The 17,524-nt window shown below is 40.0% G+C and overlaps 1 protein-coding gene across 1 annotated transcript in view; it reads left to right on the forward strand.

Moving 5' to 3' along the window:
- MORC3 (MORC family CW-type zinc finger 3) overlaps window positions 1–17,524 on the forward strand; it is a gene marked incomplete at both ends in the record, with an annotated part of 41,901 nt that overhangs the window by 5,045 nt on the left and 19,332 nt on the right. Inside the window, 8 exons of the mRNA XM_084231005.1 lie at window positions 4,791–4,863; window positions 7,405–7,537; window positions 8,427–8,643; window positions 9,433–9,578; window positions 11,577–11,724; window positions 13,320–13,448; window positions 14,264–14,383; window positions 17,008–17,105. Of these exons, the coding sequence (XP_084087131.1) occupies window positions 4,791–4,863; window positions 7,405–7,537; window positions 8,427–8,643; window positions 9,433–9,578; window positions 11,577–11,724; window positions 13,320–13,448; window positions 14,264–14,383; window positions 17,008–17,105 (1,064 nt within the window). The remainder of the gene's footprint in view (window positions 1–4,790; window positions 4,864–7,404; window positions 7,538–8,426; window positions 8,644–9,432; window positions 9,579–11,576; window positions 11,725–13,319; window positions 13,449–14,263; window positions 14,384–17,007; window positions 17,106–17,524) is intronic.

The raw sequence follows: 17,524 nt of genomic DNA on the forward strand, positions 1-17,524 counted from the left end.
CAGGCAGTTGAATGCAGCGCTGTGAAGCTGTCCACAGCCTCTGCAGCGCCCTTGCTGGCCGGCGAGGGCCCCACATGGTGCGACAGACTCCTGTCGTGCCAAAGGGATGCTCCCCTCCGCAGTGTATTTCATCAGTCTGCCTGTTCTGTTCCCGCTCTGGCTCTAGTGGATTCTCTCACCCTCCCGCACGTCTGACTGTACCCCTGTTCTTGTATAAATAAATAAATAGAACTGAAAAAAAAAAAAAAGATAGTGCTATCTTTAACCCCTGGCCACCAGGGAGGCCCACTGGATATTTCTTGATAGATACTTTGTTACAATTTTTTCTTGCTTTTCACTGTTGTGTCTTTTGATGTACAGAAGTTTAAAATTCTGATACATTCCATCTTTTTTGTTTCTTATGCTTTTGATGTCCTATCCAAGAAATCACCAAATCCTGTGTTAGAAAACTTTCTCCTTCAGTTTTCCTCTAAGTTGTATAGTTTTAGCTCTTAAGTTTAGGTAGCAGTTCTATTTTGAGTTAAATTTTTTATGTTAATTTAAGGGTGCAATTTCATTCTTTTGCTTTTGGATATCTAGGTTTTCAGCACTATTTGTTGAAAAGATTGTCTTTCGCCCCATGGAATGGTCACTGCACCCTTGTGGAAAATCATTTTGAGAGGTTTTATTTCTCGGCTGTTAGCTCATTTTAACCCACCTGTTGGCAGCTGTCCCTGAGCCTGCCATCACCAATTTCTCCAGGGCACAGACCCCAGTCTTGTGCTGGATCCTCGGGGCAGTGTCAGGACCACTCTGAATAGGAGGAGGCTGGGGGTGGGGGAAGTGGGAGAGGAAATGATTTATTGCTTTTTAAAAAGATTTTCAGTTTGTTTTGTTTTCAAACAAAATCCTAGAACCTTGGACTTCAAAGGCACAAAAATCTAATTTCTAAGTCCCTCTGAGGCTCTGCCAAGATCCCCAGCTCTTGTTGGTTTCCCGTCTTTTACAGGCTTCAGATTTAGTGCTTTTGGGCTGTCGGTTCAGTTATCACTAGTCAGCTTTCTAGTTTGCAAACTGCTGACCATTAAGTCTACTATCATTTGAGTAGTAGAGGCGTCTAAGTTTTAATAGTTTTATATTTAAATAAATGATTTGTAAAATTTGTGAGTGTTGATTTTTATTGCTTAAAAAAAAAAATCACACCCCTGGTGGCACAGGGGTTAAGTCTCAGCACTATGAAACTTTGGCCAGCCAGTGCAGCAAGAGTTCGGTCCCCGGCCAGGGAGCTACCCTCATGGTAGGGCAGACCTCTGCTGTCTCGCCCGCTGCTCCCCTCAGCAGTGTGTTTCAGTCAGTCTGCCTGTTCTGTCCCCCGCTCTGTCTCTGGTGAATCCTTTCACTCCCCCCTCCTCCCACACCAGTTCTTGTAATATAAATAAATAAAACAAATCTTTTTGTAAAAAAAAAAACTGTTGTCTTCACGGCATCTCACTTTTGGGGGAGGGGGTCCTTTTTAAATGTGTGGTTATTTCAGGAGATTCTTAATACTGGGGTATATGTCTAACATGACTAGATCTCTTCTGCTGACATTTTCTTCTGGTGGATTGCTTTCTTGAATATTATTAGATTGTGTTGTACTAAAATACTCTTCAAATAATGACATGGAGGAATCGTATGTTGTTTGGTGGGGGCTGTCACCCCACAATGAAGACTGGCTATATAAATTAATGCTTAACCCTAGGTAAAGGCTTGCTTATTTTTACAGAACTTTACATTTCATTTTTTTATTGATCTAGAGTCCAAACTAAAATAGAAAAGCTTTCTATTAGGCAGAGTCCCCTCCCACTTCCCACTCTTATTGGGGGGGGAGGGGGGAGGGCTGTGGCACAGTTACTTCCAAATACCTGCTTTTCTGTTATCTCCTATCCCTGAGTCACCATTAAAACCAAAACTTTGGGGCCTCCCTGGTGACACAAGGGAATAAGGCACAACTTAAGCTGTCTGCAGCCACTGCAGTGCGAGTTTGATTCCCCGGCCGGCCAGGGAGTTACCCACTTGGTGCAACAGACCTCTCCTGACTTGCCCACTGCTAGCCTCAGCAGTGTACTTTGATCAGTCTGCCTATTCTGCTCCCCATTCTGTCTCTGGTGAGTCCCCTCTCACCCCCGCACCTCTGGCCTGTACCCCAGCTCTTGTATGCATAAATAAATACATCTTTAAAAAGACTTTGTATTCCAGTTCAGCACCCCACTCCAATTCCCAGTGCACCCCTGTTTTATTTTTTAAATTTATGCATACAGGAACTGGGGTTCAGGCCAGAGGTGTTTGGGGTGGGGGTAAGAGGTTTTGCCAGAGACAGAGTGGGGAACAGAACAGGCTGATTGACCGAAATACACTGCTGAGGGGAGCAGCGGGTGAGTCAGGAGAGGTCTGCTGCGCCATGTCGGTTACCTCCCTGACCAGGATCAAACTCATGCTGCAGTGGTTGTGGGTAGCTGCGTAGGTTGCATCTTAACCCTTTGTGCCACCAGGGAGGCCCCTGCACCTCTGTTTTAAAGTCTTCATTCTTAATTCCTTTTTTACTGAGGCCCTTGAGGATTTTGCTGACTTTTCCATGAGCTCATTTGTGCCCTTAAAAGGGACACTTAACTTTTTTAAAACATTATGTTTCACATGATTTAAAGCATTTACAAATGTTAAGTCAATTAATTCTCTTAACCTGATAAACTGGTATTAACATCTCATTTTCACAGATTGCAAAATTTGAAGCACAAAGGTTAAACTTCTTGCCCAAGACCTTCACACCCCTAGTTAAATATTGTCCAGTCTATAGGCTTTTTCTGTGTGTTGGGGAGGGACAGAGGGGGAAGAATTACATTGTTTTCACTGTTGGAGGGTGTTGATCTTTCCAGCTAATGACATGTTCAGGAGATGAAAATTTTAAATTGTTGACAATAATTGCTTATGAAGCATAAATATCCCAGAAGCTATTGGCTTCATTATTTCTCATTTGCACCTTTGCTTTGCTTCCCTGGGACTCTTACTCAAGACAGATGTGCGCTGTGTATACATTTGGGGTCCGCATATAGGACGGTATCATGAAATGAAAATTGGCATTCCTAACCACCACACTCTGCCATGTATCTAAAGTCAGAGTATTGAAACATGGACCAAAACACCCCATTTCTAACTCCAGACTTCATGCCGAACAGAAAAGCACAAACTAGCGCAAAAACAGAATACTAAGGGTATATGATGGGTTAAATCTTTTCTCCCTTGATAGTCACATGTTTTATACACCCAAGTCCGTGCCCCTTAGTAAGATGTAGAATGGGCGAGGCGTCTGCTCCTTTCATCTGTGGTGGACTGAGCATTGTGCAAGGGGAGGGCCTGGCACAGGAAGATCTTCCTGATGACTGACAGCACATGCTCAGGTAGCTTAGTTTGAGAAAAGCCTTCTTGTACAAGACTAAGATCTCTGGAAGTTAGTTTTTGTTAGAAACTAATGTAAGCTTTAGAAAGTCTGAATTATAGACCATATTTAGGTTGTATGCCATAGAAAGTCTGTATTACATGTACTCCAGCTTGAAGACTGGCTTTCTCCAGATTACCATTTCTCACTTGTGTCCTTCATTTAGGTGAACAAATATTTGGGGATTGTCTACAATCAAGGGTGGGCCGGGGGGGAAAAGCAGGCCTCTTTCTGACCCCTAGTGGCGGCAGCTCAGCACTGCAGATGCACTATTGATTATACTCCCGTCAGATTTCTGGGGGGGGTACTTCACGTTAAGCCCTAGTGCCCCCTCTCTTTTACCCCGTACAAGAGACTGTTCAAAGTGAACACAAGAAACCCTCATTGTCTGAGAAATTCCCTACGTGATGAAATTTCCAAGCCTTGGTCTGCATCACTCAGGAATGTAGCGAGTTCCCTATAGCATTAGGGTGATTGACATATTCATATTGTTTTACCATGAATAAAATCAGATGTAAAATCATTGGAAATCAAGAATGTTTGCTGTAAATAAGGGTTTAGAGATGGATAGTACTCCACTGCCCACAAGTTCAACTCTAGTGAACATGGGGTAAATAATAAAATGTAAAATACTGACTTTCCAAGAGACTGGCAGAAAAACCTGTTGATTAATAAGCAGTGCTAAGTTTATTAAGTCCAGGGCACTAAGGAGGAAACACCCACTTGACACAATCTCAGTTGTGACTCACAGGGAGATTAGAAACTGGCATAGTTTTGCAAAGTTTTGGTGGGTAACTTTGATGTTGGGCAATTTGTGGTACCATAGGTTTGGATTGGTGGACACAAAGAAGCAAGGGTTTTGAAACAGTATGAGTAAATTATTTAGTTGATTCACAGCCTTGTTTTCTAGAAATCTTCTCCTGGGTTGTATCTCTAGGTATATCTTGAAGAAAGTGGCTAAGTGGTTTTTGCTTGGTCTCTTTCTTAGCAGGGACAAAAAATTCTCTTGTTTTCTGTTCTTAAAGGTAAAACCTGGGGCCTCCAGAGTGGCGCAGCAGGTTGAGCGCAGCTCTGTGGAGCTGTCTGCAGCGCGGGTTTGATTCCTGGCTGGCCAGGGATATACACATAGTGCAGCAGACCTCTCCTGTCTTGCCCGCTGCTACCCTTAGCAGTGTCTTCAGTCCGTCTGCCTTTTCTGCTCCCTGCTCTGTCTATGGTGAATCCTCTCACCGTCCCACTCCTGGCCTGTACCCCAATTCTTGTATAAATAAAAAATAAATATTTTCTTAAAAAAAGGTAAAACCTGAATTAATTCATATGAATCATTGGTTTGTTTCAGCTTTGCCCGAAGTTTTTACATACAAATTCTACTAGTCACACTTGGCCGTTCAGTGCAGTTGCTGAATTAATAGGTACGTAAGTTGACATTTCATATATAATCTGTTGCTTGCAATTGAAATTTAGAACTTTCTTTATTGAAAATCTGCGCAAGTATGCTTTTTATATAAGCAAATGTATCAAATGATGACATCAGTAAAGGTTACCTGCATAACAACTACTCAGATCACTGTCCAACTTTCCTGCAAAAATGAGAATTATGTTTTTTAACAGTGCAAAAGTATGTATAAAATAGAGTGGATTAATTTCTCTGAGGTTAGTACATAGGAGAATTATGTTAGATTTGTGATGATTTTTATTTTCTCCAACAGATAGACTTAATCAAGGTATAGTGTTATAAATAATATATATTTATATATTATATTTATATTTTGTTATAGGGTTATATTTTAATACTATTTTAATGACCATGAGAAAAAAGGCAAGGTTATGATCAGATTACTATTATGGGTCATGATTTTTATCTTGGGAAAATTTTTGTACACAAGTTTTAAAATTTGAGCATATATTAGAGAAATAGATAAAGGAAAATTAATGTTCCTGGAAATTCTTAAGTATTCTTTATCTTGGAATGATTCTTTTTTTTTTTTTTTTTTAGGATTTATTTATTTATGCATACAAGAGCTGGGGTACAGGCCAGAGGTGTGGGGTGTGAGAGGACCCACCAGAGACAGAGTGGGGAACAGAACAGGCAGATTGACTGAAATCACTGCTGAGGGGAGCAGCGGGGAGACAGGAGAGGTCTACTGCTCCACGTGGGTAGCTCCCTGGCTGCAGATTGAACTCATGCTGCAGTGCTGCTGACAGCTTCATAAGTTGCGTCTTAACCCCTTGTGCCACCAGGGAGGCCCCAGAAGGGTTTTATCTTAAATGTTCAAGAAAAGAAAAGAAGGAACTCTGGCATACCCGTCTTTTCTTTGCTAGACAGGGCAGGGAGAGTGATGCCTAAAGAAAATTGAATGGCCAGCTATTCCAGGGTCCCAGGAAGCACTTACCAGAGCTAGTGGAGCCCAGGAAGACCAAGAAACACTCAGAGGAAAGAAGGCAGTAGCCATCTCTCCCCCCTCAACCCCCCCTGCCACCTACAGGCTGATTGATAAAGGTGGAAGAAAACAAGAAGCTGTAAAGGGGGGAAGGCAGACTCCCACCCCCACCTGCTTCTAGGGCTAGTAAAACTAAACCTCAGGAGCACAGTGGAAGGGGAGGTGACTTAGAAACTGCTGCCTGGATTAATAGCCAACACCCTGGGAGCACCTGTGCAGTGTACCCCAGAAAGGGGCGGAGTGAGCAGTCTCCTGCACCCTGTTCAAGCCAGGAGCCCCTTGCCTTCCTGCAGTTGTTCTACTCTGCCTGCCTGGGACCTCTCCTTGGGTATACTTTCATTCCGCCTCTAAATAAATTTTGCTTTTGCTTGTGCTAAAGATGTGGCTTTGAATTTCTTCATGACCATAGATAAGGACTGGGAAACCCCAAAACCCGACATCTTCAGTGTAAGTTTTCTAGTCTCCCAGCTAACATGTTTTTCAGGTGTGTTTCCGATTTTAACCCTGACGTGGCTGTGCTATAGCTGGGCACCTGTTGATGGTTGTTGTTCTTTAATGATGCCAAAGGGGCTCCCCAGCCTGGGATTGCTTTTCATACATGCTGCTTCTGCAGTTAGTGCGGGCGCACCTGAGCGTCATAATGCTCTTGGTGGCATGTTAGAGTTTGTATTTTATGAAGCATCTTTTCGAAAGTAGTTAATAAATAAATAAGATGAGATGATTTTAATCATAGGCAGCCTTGTGGCAGGATAGCTTGAGAAGCATTTTTTATTTGATAAGGACATCACGTATACCCCAGAAATATATTTAGTCAGTTAAAGATATTCACATGGACCCTAGACTTTTTATGAGTTGATTTTATTCCTGCTAATATTGAAGTTTTTCATTTTTCTTTGTTGTGTTCCCTCCTCCTTACTCTGAGAGAAGTAAGAATGTTAAATAAGTATTAAATTGGCAGGTGTACTTAGAGGTCATAAAAGTGTGACGCTACCAGAAACTTTGGTTAAGTTGAAAGAGTCACAACTTAAAGAACTCCGTAGAAGGTAAATCTCCATTTGTGTGCGTAGCTTAGCAGAAACTGTTAGTGCTTGTTGACTTGCTCAGTAACCAAGCTGCGTTCTGTCTATGGCAGCTTACTGTGCTAGTTGACACCCAGTTCTCCATTTCTCCTAAGATAGCCAGGCTGGTTCTTTGCGCTGAATACTTCTCTGTGCTGATCATTTCTTTAATGCAGCGCTGCTTCTTGTGAAACCTTTTCAGTGTTTCAGTCTTTGCTCCCTATGTAATGACTGGGGGCTTTGGAAAGAATTACTTCTGTAATGATCAGTGAAGGGCATAGCACCGGCCACAGCTTAGCTTCATGGTTTCAAATTCTGGGAGTTCCAAAACATTTCAACTTTAAATTTCCTTAAAATGTAGTATTTTGTTGCTTGTTACACGATTGTTCTGAACTAATTAATTGCTCTTCTTTGAAATGCAAAAACAAGTTTTATTTCAAAACTTCTGTTCCAGATAATGCTTATGATCCTGATGTGAATGCTAAGCAGATATGGATTGACAAAACAGTGATAAACAACCATATATGCTTGACCTTCACTGATAATGGGAATGGAATGACTTCAGATAAATTACATAAAATGCTAAGGTATGTAAAAATATTCACATTTCTTAAAATCAGCGCTTTTTGCCTAATTCAAATGTATGTGTCGTACTTGTTGCCATAGTGTTTATTTTGAAATGAAATGCTAGACCCATAGTGTGCTGCTCTGTTCTTTGTCTTTCCATCATTTCCTACAACATGTAGCTTTTAAGGCAGTCCCTGCCTTTCTCATCACTTCGCCCCCAATCTAACTTACCTAAAACTCCCCCATTCCTTTGGAGTTATGGCACATTGAATCAGTTATTTATACTGTAGCATAAGTTAATTTTAGCCAGTATTTCCAATAAAATACTTGGGGGCTTGGTCATTTTTCATTAAGAGGATGAGGAAGTGACATAAAATAGTGATAAGGCCTTGGGTTCCCCGGGTCCAATGGGCTGTCAGACTGGGATGTCATATGGGATGTCAGTATGAAGCCAGATAGCCTCAGTGGGAATGAAGACATTGTGTAGGTACAGGGTAGAGAGGGAATTTGGCTGTAGAGGCCTTTCTACCATCCTTCACATCCTCTTCATGCTGCCAGGAGGTCGGGTGACCCCATCAGTAAGTCACACTGCGGTGGGCTTGCTGAGAACCGAGAAGCATCAAAACTCAAGGAGGGAGTTCATGAGACAGAATCAGATGCTAGCCCGGTCATATGTGCCAGCAGCCAGTTCCTGTTGCAGTGTGTGTGTAACCCCCTACGTCTCTGCGATGCAGCTCTATTTCCCTTCATTGGGAGACAGGGAAACATGCCTAGATAATTTACCCAAGATTAAACCGTGACCAAGGGTGAGGCCCGCAGTCAAATCCAGGCTTTTTATTTGGTACTTCAGTTTGTGAATTTTATAAAAAGATGATTTAATTATTATAAAAATCTTTCTTTTCTTTTTAGCTTTGGCTTCAGTGACAAAGTCACCATGAATGGTCGCGTCCCAGTTGGGTTGTATGGGAATGGCTTCAAGTCCGGTTCTATGCGTTTGGGTAAAGATGCGATTGTTTTTACCAAAAATGGAGAAAGCATGAGCGTGGGCTTCTTGTCTCAGACATACTTGGAAGTCATAAAAGCAGAACATGTTATTGTCCCAATAGTGGCATTCAACAAACACCATATCCTTTTGATTTTGGAATAGAAACTGAAGAAATACTCTGAGCCTTTCCATCCTTTTGTCCTCCTCCAAATTCTTGGTTTTTCCATTCTAGCTCCTGTTTCTATTCATTGCCTTTATTCTATCCTTGACACTGTGTCCCTTTCTGTTCTCTGTTGTAAGTATGCTGTGGAAATTTTTTTTTTTAAGATTTATTTATTTATTTATAGAAGCACTGGGTACTGTCAGAAGCATGGGAGGGTGAGAGAATTCACCAGAGCCACAGCGGGGAATAGTACAGGCAGAAGGACCAAAGCACACTGCTGAGGGGAGCAGCGGGCGGCAGGAGAGGTCTGTTGTGCCGTTTGGGACCCTTGTCCGACGGCCGGGGATCGCAGCCCAGCACTCAACTGCTGCGCCACCAGGGGAGGCCCTTGCTGTGGAAATTCTTAACTTTGAGTTGTCGTGTTTTGTTAAGCTTCCATAGCTCTCCTCTTTATTTCAGTCTCACTGTTGTCTAATAAGATTTGTGGTCTGGCTTGAAATGTTCACTCGTGACCACGAAAAGCAAGATACCTTTAAGAAAATGTCTTCTGTGGAAACATTCAATATTGGAAACCATTACATCAGTTAGGAATAATAATAAATTTGCTCATACTTCATTCTTCTTGGTGTTCATTTGAAATCAAACTGCCATTTTAAAACTTAGAAAATAATTTAGGAAGTAGTTTTCTGTTGCTTACGTTTGTGTTGATCTCCATATTTTAATTCTGAATTATGTTGTTGGTTAAGTCTTTAACTTAGGTTATACGACAGATGATTAATTTAACAGAATCAAAAGCAAGCCTTGCTGCAATTCTGGAACATTCTCTCTTTTCTACGGAACAGCAACTACTGGCAGAACTTGATGCTATCATGGGTAAGAAGGGGACAAGGATCATCATTTGGAATCTTAGAAGGTAAATGTAGACTCAGTTGGTGGTTCAGTTTGGGAAGCAAAGTGTCTGTACTGGAATGGTTTCGTTACATTCATTCTTTGTTACATTGAAAGGTACTCATTTTTTCAGCATATTTTGTGATTTGTCTTTTCCAAATGTTACTGTTGAGGCCACTTTGAGATAATTTCATATTATTGAAAATAAATATATTAGCCCTGCCATCCACTCCCTTTTAACCCACTACTTTCCCTCTGTTATTTACCTCTTCTCAAAAAACTTGCCAAAAAAAGAAAGGCGAAGATAAAAGCCCAGCTAGCAGGCCCCAGCGTAAGCTCCAGGAATCTTGTCTCCATTATTTAAACTAAGCATGAACTAGCACCTGCTAAGAAAAGGAATATAGATGAAATTCATGTGTTGCTAAACATTTTTAGTCCTTTGTCCTTATGAGGATAAAAATCACTTGTGAGTGAAAGCTTTAAAAATGATGATGAGTGTATAATATTGAGAGATCAGACATAGTGAATCACACCAATAAAGCACAAATAGGGCTAAGCCTGAAATATTTGTGCTTTTTTTTTTTTAATAGAGGCATGTTTTTATTTGTTTGTTTGTTTGTTTGTTTGTTTTTGTTTATACAAGCACTGGGTATAGTCAGAGGCGTGGGAGGGTGAGAGAATTCACCAGAGCCAGAGCGGGGAGCAGAGCAGGCAGAAGGACCGAAGCACACTGCTGAGGGGAGCAGCGGGCGGCAGGAGAGGTCTGCGCGCCATGTGGGACCCTCCTCCGGTGGCCGGGGAGCAGCCGGGGATCGAACCGGCGCCGCAGAGGCTGCGGGCAGCCTCGCAACCCAGCGCTCAACCGCTGCGCCACGGGGGAGGCCTATTTGTGCTTTTTTTGACCTCTTTTGAGTTCCCTTTTTATTTTCTTGCTTAGCTTCCTGACCCTTTCCATTTCCCCCCAATTTCTCTTTTTGTTTTTGAGATTCTTACAGAATCATGTGCACTTATAAGTAGTAGTAGAGCTTGGGGGCCTTTACCGAGTTCCTCCCAATGGAACACAGTAAAAAGAGCTGTTGCTGCTGGCATTCCTGCTTCCTGACGCGGGATGTTTTCATCACCACAGTATCCCTCATGTCACCCCTTTTATATCCATCGCCCCGCTTCCCTAATCCCTGCAGCCTCTACCACCACACCTCCATTTCTGTAGCTTTGTCATTTGAAAATGTTATATAATTGGAATCATACAGTGTGAAACCTCTGGGGATTGACTTTTTTCATTCAGCCTAATTCTCTGGAGAGTCCTCCAGGCTCTTGGATGTGTCAAGTAGTTTGTTTCCTTTTCTGTGTTGAGTAGCATTGCATTGAATGCACAGGCCACAGTGTGTATACACCCACTTACCTCTTAAAGGATACCTGGGTTGTATACAGTTCATGGCTATTAAAAATAAAGCTACAAACTTTTTTTTTTTTTTTTAGATTTTTATTTATGCATACAAGTGCGGGGGGCTGGGGTGGGGTGAGAGGATTCACCAGAGACAGAGTGGGGAGCAGAACAGGCAGACCGGGGAAATATGCCGCTGAAGGGAGCAGCAGGCAAGACAGGAGAAGTCTGCTGTGCCATGTGGGTCAGCTCCCTGGCCTGGGATTGAACTCTTGCTACCGTCACTGCAGATAGCTTCATGTGCTGAGACTTAATCCCTTGCGCCACCAGGGAGGCCCAGTCCTTACTTTTTTAGGATAAATGCCTGGAAGTATAATTGTTAGGTCATGTGGTAGTTGCATGTTTAGATTTTCAAGAAATTGCTAGAGTGTTTTTCCAGTGACTCTGCCACTGCCATTTCACATTCCCACCAGCACCGTGTGAGTGGATACACTTTCTCTGCCTCTTCCTGGATTGCTTTTCTTTCTTTCCCTTGTCCCTTACCCGCCATGATGCCTAGCAAGTGTGTTTTGGTAATTAATGGTATTTGCTTATCTTGCTGTGATGTTAAAATTTGCTTCTTTCAAAAAATTTTTACAGCTCCAAAAATGCAACAGAGTTTGATTTTGATAAAGATAAATATGACATCAGAATTCCTGAAGATTTAGATGAGACAACAGGGAAGAAAGGCTACAAGAAGCAGGAAAGGATAGACCAGATTGCCCCTGAGAGTGACTATTCCCTGAGGGTATGTATTCGCTCTCTGTTGAAATGAGATAAAAATACCAAATAATGAAAATTATGTCAGCCACTGTGACCCTCCATTGTGGATCACTGTGCTCTGTGTCGTGCATGCTGCCAGTTATCTCTAAATGCAGGTGTCTCCAACATGAATCAACTTCCTCAGCTTTTCACAAACACGGTGGTAGTTTTTTCTTTGTGATGTCATCCAGTCTGATGGCACTTATAGTTCTTTCAGTATGTGGCTAAATGACTTTGAATTGGGGATACTAGAGTCAGTATATTCCCTATCCTCCAGAGCGATTTATTCAGCCAAAAATACCATATTAGAGTGTCTTCTTTAATTTCAAATATTCTAGAAACCACACACATGCCTATACATATAGTAACCTTAATTGACATCCTAAAGCAATAAATTAAATATAGGCTATATAGATAATGTTTGCTAACATCATTTTCTGATAAAACTGAGATATGGCCTTAGAAATGGGTATGTTTTTAACATTGAAATTGAAGTTATTATCTTCTTGTTAACAATGTTGATATAATACGAGACTATTAAGCCAGTCACTATGATAAGGCACCTAATACTAACTTTTCTTTTTACTTCTTGAGCTAAAATTACTCTAACTCCACGCTGAGGATCCATTTGTCATTTACAAATTTACCCTATAACTTTTCTGAAACCCTAGCAATTACAATGTCAGTTGTTGGTATTCCTTGATATATACCCATGTGTTAAGGAAATTTTACTCAAGTATGAAACAAGCAGCTTGAACAGATGATGTGGTTTTAGTATACGACCAAGTAAAATGTTCTGAAATATCATTAATGAATTTATAAATTGATAGCAAGCTTGTCACTAATTTTAAAATTAGGAGTCACGAAAAAAATATTCAAATTTTTCTTTGGTGTTGAACCCACATATTCATTTCTTTCAGAGTTTTTTGATAGCTTGAAGTCAGGTAAAGAAAAGCATCTTTTAAAATGTTTCAGGGCATAAAGTCTCGTCAAGATTGTGGATATTTAAACTTCCATCTGTTGAAGCACGCTTAGGTGTCTGCTGATCGGCACAGCTCAGTTTTGAAAAGTGTTAATTGTGTCTTGAGTATTGGTGCCTTGTTTAAACATTTCCCTTTCAAGCTTATGGTAATCATTTTATTTGTATTAGATTTTGCTAGGTTTTTTTTTTTTTGCCTTAATTTAGTTTATTGTTGCTTATAAGTTTTAATAGCAGTTATGTGCTTGATAGAAGAGTTAGGAAATATGGTCCTTTCTTATACATATGTACATCTTTTTAAAAAAATTACAATGAGAGCCTACCGCAAATGCTGTTTTATAACTTTTTCCTCTGAACACATCAACATCTATAGAGGTCAATAGATTGTTTTCTTCAAATCATTTTTATTGACTAGAGTGTCAGTTTATTTTTGAGAAAAAGTAATCCGGTATTAACTAATATAACATTATAGTCCATATTTTATTGAAAAGTTGATGGGTCTTTTATCAAAATGAGGTGGTAGTTTTTAAATCCATGATTAATGTTGAACAATTTGTAGATAATTACTTGGAAAGGACAGCTATTGTTGTGTGTCTTTGCAGGCTTACTGCAGTATATTATATCTAAAGCCAAGAATGCAGATCATCTTACGTGGACAGAAAGTGAAAACACAACTAGTTTCGAAGAGTCTTGCCTACATTGAACGTGATGTTTATCGACCAAAATTTTTAGTATCCTTTACTTTCCTTTTCTTGATGCCATATAGAGATATGTCAAGTGTGTCTACCTCCTCCTTTCTCCTTTTATCCCAGCATGAATTCTAATCCTCTCTGCCTTTGCTATTTTTAATGCATTTTTTAAAGATTCATTTATTTATTTATTTATTTATTTTTATAAATTTTTTTTAATAGAGTCCTGTTTTATTTGTTTGTTTGTTTGTTTGTTTGTTTATACATGCACTGGGTACAGTCAGAAGCGCGGGAGGGTGAGAGAATTCACCAGAGCCAGAGCGGGGAGCAGAGCAGGCAGAAGGACCGAAGTACACTGCTGAGGGGAGCAGCGGGCGGCAGGAGAGGTCTGCGCGCCATGCGGGACCCTCCTCCGGTGGCCGGGGAGCAGCTGGGGATCGAACCGGCACCACAGAGGCCGCGGGCAGCTTCGCAACCCAGCGCTCAACCTCTGCGCCACCGGGGAGGCCCAAGATTTATTTATTTATGCATACAAGAACTGGGGTACAGCCCAGAGATATGGGGTGGTGAGAGGATTCGCCAGAGACAGAGTGGGGAACAGAACAGGCAAATCAACCTAAATACACTGCTGAGGGGAGCAGTGGGCGAGTCAGGAGAGGTCTGCTGTACCATGTGGGTAGCTCCCTGGCTGGGGATCAAACTTGTGCGGCAGTGGCTGCAAATAGCTTCATAGGTTGCATCTTGCATCACCAGGGAGGCCCTTTTTAATGCATTTTTTGACTCAGTAACTAAGAAATGGAAAGGATGATTTGAAGGGATTGAGGTGATGTATTCAGAATTTTCCTTAACTTTTGAAGACTAAAACAGTGAGGATTACCTTTGGATTCAACTGCAGAAATAAAGATCATTATGGGATAATGATGTATCACAAAAATAGACTCATCAAAGCTTATGAAAAAGTTGGATGTCAGTTAAGGGTAAGCTGTATATATGACAATGGCTATCTTTTATGAAAGTTAGAATCATGTGTTGTTGGGTCACATATGACAGTTTCACTGTGCTTTTTGTCTAATGACTTTTAAAAGTCATGATTTTAATTAATATTTAATTAATTATGATTTTAATAACACTGGCATGGCATTTTAACTTAAAACACTGTTTTCTCTTTTTGATCCTAAATATTCAATGGGGGGACAGAATATCTTATTTCTATTTCATAGATGAGAACTTTAGGACTAATAAGTTAAATCACTTGCTTGTTGTTAAGTAACTTGCCTGTTGTTATTGCCTGACAGTAAGTGTGGATCTCAGTCAGACACAGGTACTGTTCTTTTGACTGCTTTTGTATTTGAACTTGTGATCATTTCATGCTGCAATGAAGGTGGCCGACTCAAATTATCTGAAAAACAGTATTTGATGGTGATTTACTTTTCTTGAGTTAATTCTTATATATATAAAATAACCTCCCTAAAGGGCTGCATTTGTTGGTTGTTTCTCACCATGTCAATCTGTCATTTACATGTCATCATAGAAAAGTTTTTTTGATGTGTGTATGTTAATAATTCAGTGATCAGTTCAGAAAATCAGCTTCGTTAAAGATTTTGAGTCTAGGCATATTTGTTTTCCAGTTTATTTCATTTTCTATCATCTTATTCTGTAGTTCTTGTGGAATTATGCAAGCTCTACACACTAGAATAATGTGGGTTTATCTTGAATTTCATTCAACTGGGGTTAATAACATTTTGCGTAGTTTACATGGTATGAGCCCAGAATACAGCATTTTTCCAGCAGTGAGTTGTTGGGCCTATCTTTGCCATTACTAATTTCAGCCAGAAAATAAACCCCCAAATCTGACAACCTTGATATGAAGTATAAGTAACTTTGATTTAAAATGTTGATTTTCATTACAGTTAGAAAAGCAGTGTTTACCAGAAGTATTCTATAATTAAAGTTACTGAGTGTCACTGGTAATTGGAAATGCATTTTTAGTAATAGCCTTTTTTTCTCAAGTGCTTTGGGGTTTAAAAGAAACATCTGTTCTGGAATGTAATTTTTTTAATTAAATTTATCTATCTATATGTATTTTACATTGTTCATTTTTGTACAATGTTTGCTTTTTTTCCTCTCGGGTGGAGTCCCCATAAAATTCCTATTGCTAGTTCAGCCATGCACCATCACCGTAGTCCCCCGCACTCTCCTCCCCCTCCCCTGCAGAATGGCTCTGATTTATAGTTGCCTGTTAATTTTGGTTTTTTTGTTTATTGTTAGTACTATTTTTTCCTGATTCCTTATTTGCTTCTCCTGTATTCTTTCTATAAGTGAAACCATCTGGTATTTGTAAAGTGTCGTTTTTTATAATCAGTTATGAATCTGATTTAAGATATAGCCCACTTCCCACTTCAGTTGAATTTGCATGGTGTATAATTTCTGGTTAGACTTGACCTTGTAAAAATTGGCTTTTATTGTAGCCAACTTTTATTGTATTCTTTACCAGATAATGGAGTGCACCTAGTATTTGCATTTTATGGATTCAGCAAGCATTTATTAAATAGGTGTCAGATACCCAGTATGATTTGCTGTGCTAGATGGATGCTCAGTGGAAAAAGGTGATAAAAGAGCATATTCTCAGAGGTCAGTTTTGGGGGGATGTACATTCTTAAAGGCTTCTTGGAGAAAGTGGTAACCAGGAAAAGTCTCAGCTGACATCAGTGTGTTGGAAGGCTGTCAGGTCTGTCCAGGGAAGAAGATGGGCAAAGAAGGGGAAGGGGCCTCTGAAGGAATGGCTGCGTCCAGGGAGGAATTCCTTGTGCTGGACTGTACAGTACATGGGGAGTAGACTAATAGGAAAGAAGCAGAAAGATGAGGCTGGAAAAAGTTGAACAGAAACTACAAATTTAAGTGACTGTGGTTTGAAAATGGTATCAGAGGAGGAACAATTGATGGTTTTTAATAGAGCAGGATTATGATTAGATGTGTTGTTTTTATCGATGGATGTGTTTATGAAAATATTCCTTTTATAAGTTATATATTTTATTCTCAGTATTTAGAAGTAAACTGAACAAAATACACAAGTGATAATAGTAATATGACATATTTTGAATTAAACATATTAACCAGAGGGTTTAAAAAAAAAAAACTTTAAATGACCTAGGTTTTTATTCAATTACCTGAGTAACTGAGTAAACAGCTTTGATTTTTAACTATTAAACTTAAGGAACATTATGTGCCAGAGCCTTTGCTAGTCACTATGGTTATATAAATGAGTTAGTTGTGGTTTCTACTAAGAAACTGCATTCCAGTAGAGGTAGGATTTTATTTATATAAAATTGAGGGTAGTGATAATTGCCTAAACAGCTATCTGACAGCGGTGGAAATGGTTTTAAGGAAAGAATATTATATGTGTAGGAATTAACTTCCAGAAAAGTAAATCATCTTTTTAATTTAATTTAAAGTGCTTTTTAATTTAATCTAAAGCTCTTGAGAATCATGTGAAATAAAGTACAGGAAAATGTTTCATACAAATTATAAAAACCTCTGTGTAAGAGTAATTACTTCAAGCATCATGTCTTAGACTTTTAAAACTCCAATTTCATTTTTTCAGGCAAACAACATGGGTGTAGGAGTAGTTGGAATTATAGAGTGTAATTTCCTACACCCAACTCACAATAAACAAGATTTCGACTACACTAATGAGTACAGGTATGTTACCTATTTAAATTGCTACCTTTTTACAGTCTATTTGAATATTTTCCTAACATTTTTCTAAGCTGAATAGTCTTTCTGTCATATAGATAATAGGTAGGTTAGAGGATTGTAAAAAAAAAAAAAAACAACATGTATTTTTACACCTTCTGTTCCATAATATATGCTCATTAGGACGACTGTCCCTCACAGTTTTGGCTCCATCACAAGTAGAATATAATGTCCCCTGTCTTTACCGGCTGGGTCTTTCTAAGGTTCTTCAAGACACAACTTGTTCTTGCTTTCTTGGTATCATTTTTGGTATAATCATAAAATCCTGGGCCTCCCCCGTGGCGCGGCGGTTGAGTGCTGGGTTGCGGGGCTGCCCGCAGCCTCTGCAGCACCGGTTCAATTCCCGACCACCGGGCGAGTGTCCC

This window comes from Talpa europaea (assembly GCF_964194135.1).
Source record: "Talpa europaea genome assembly, chromosome: 4".
Lineage (NCBI taxonomy): Eukaryota > Metazoa > Chordata > Mammalia > Eulipotyphla > Talpidae > Talpa > Talpa europaea.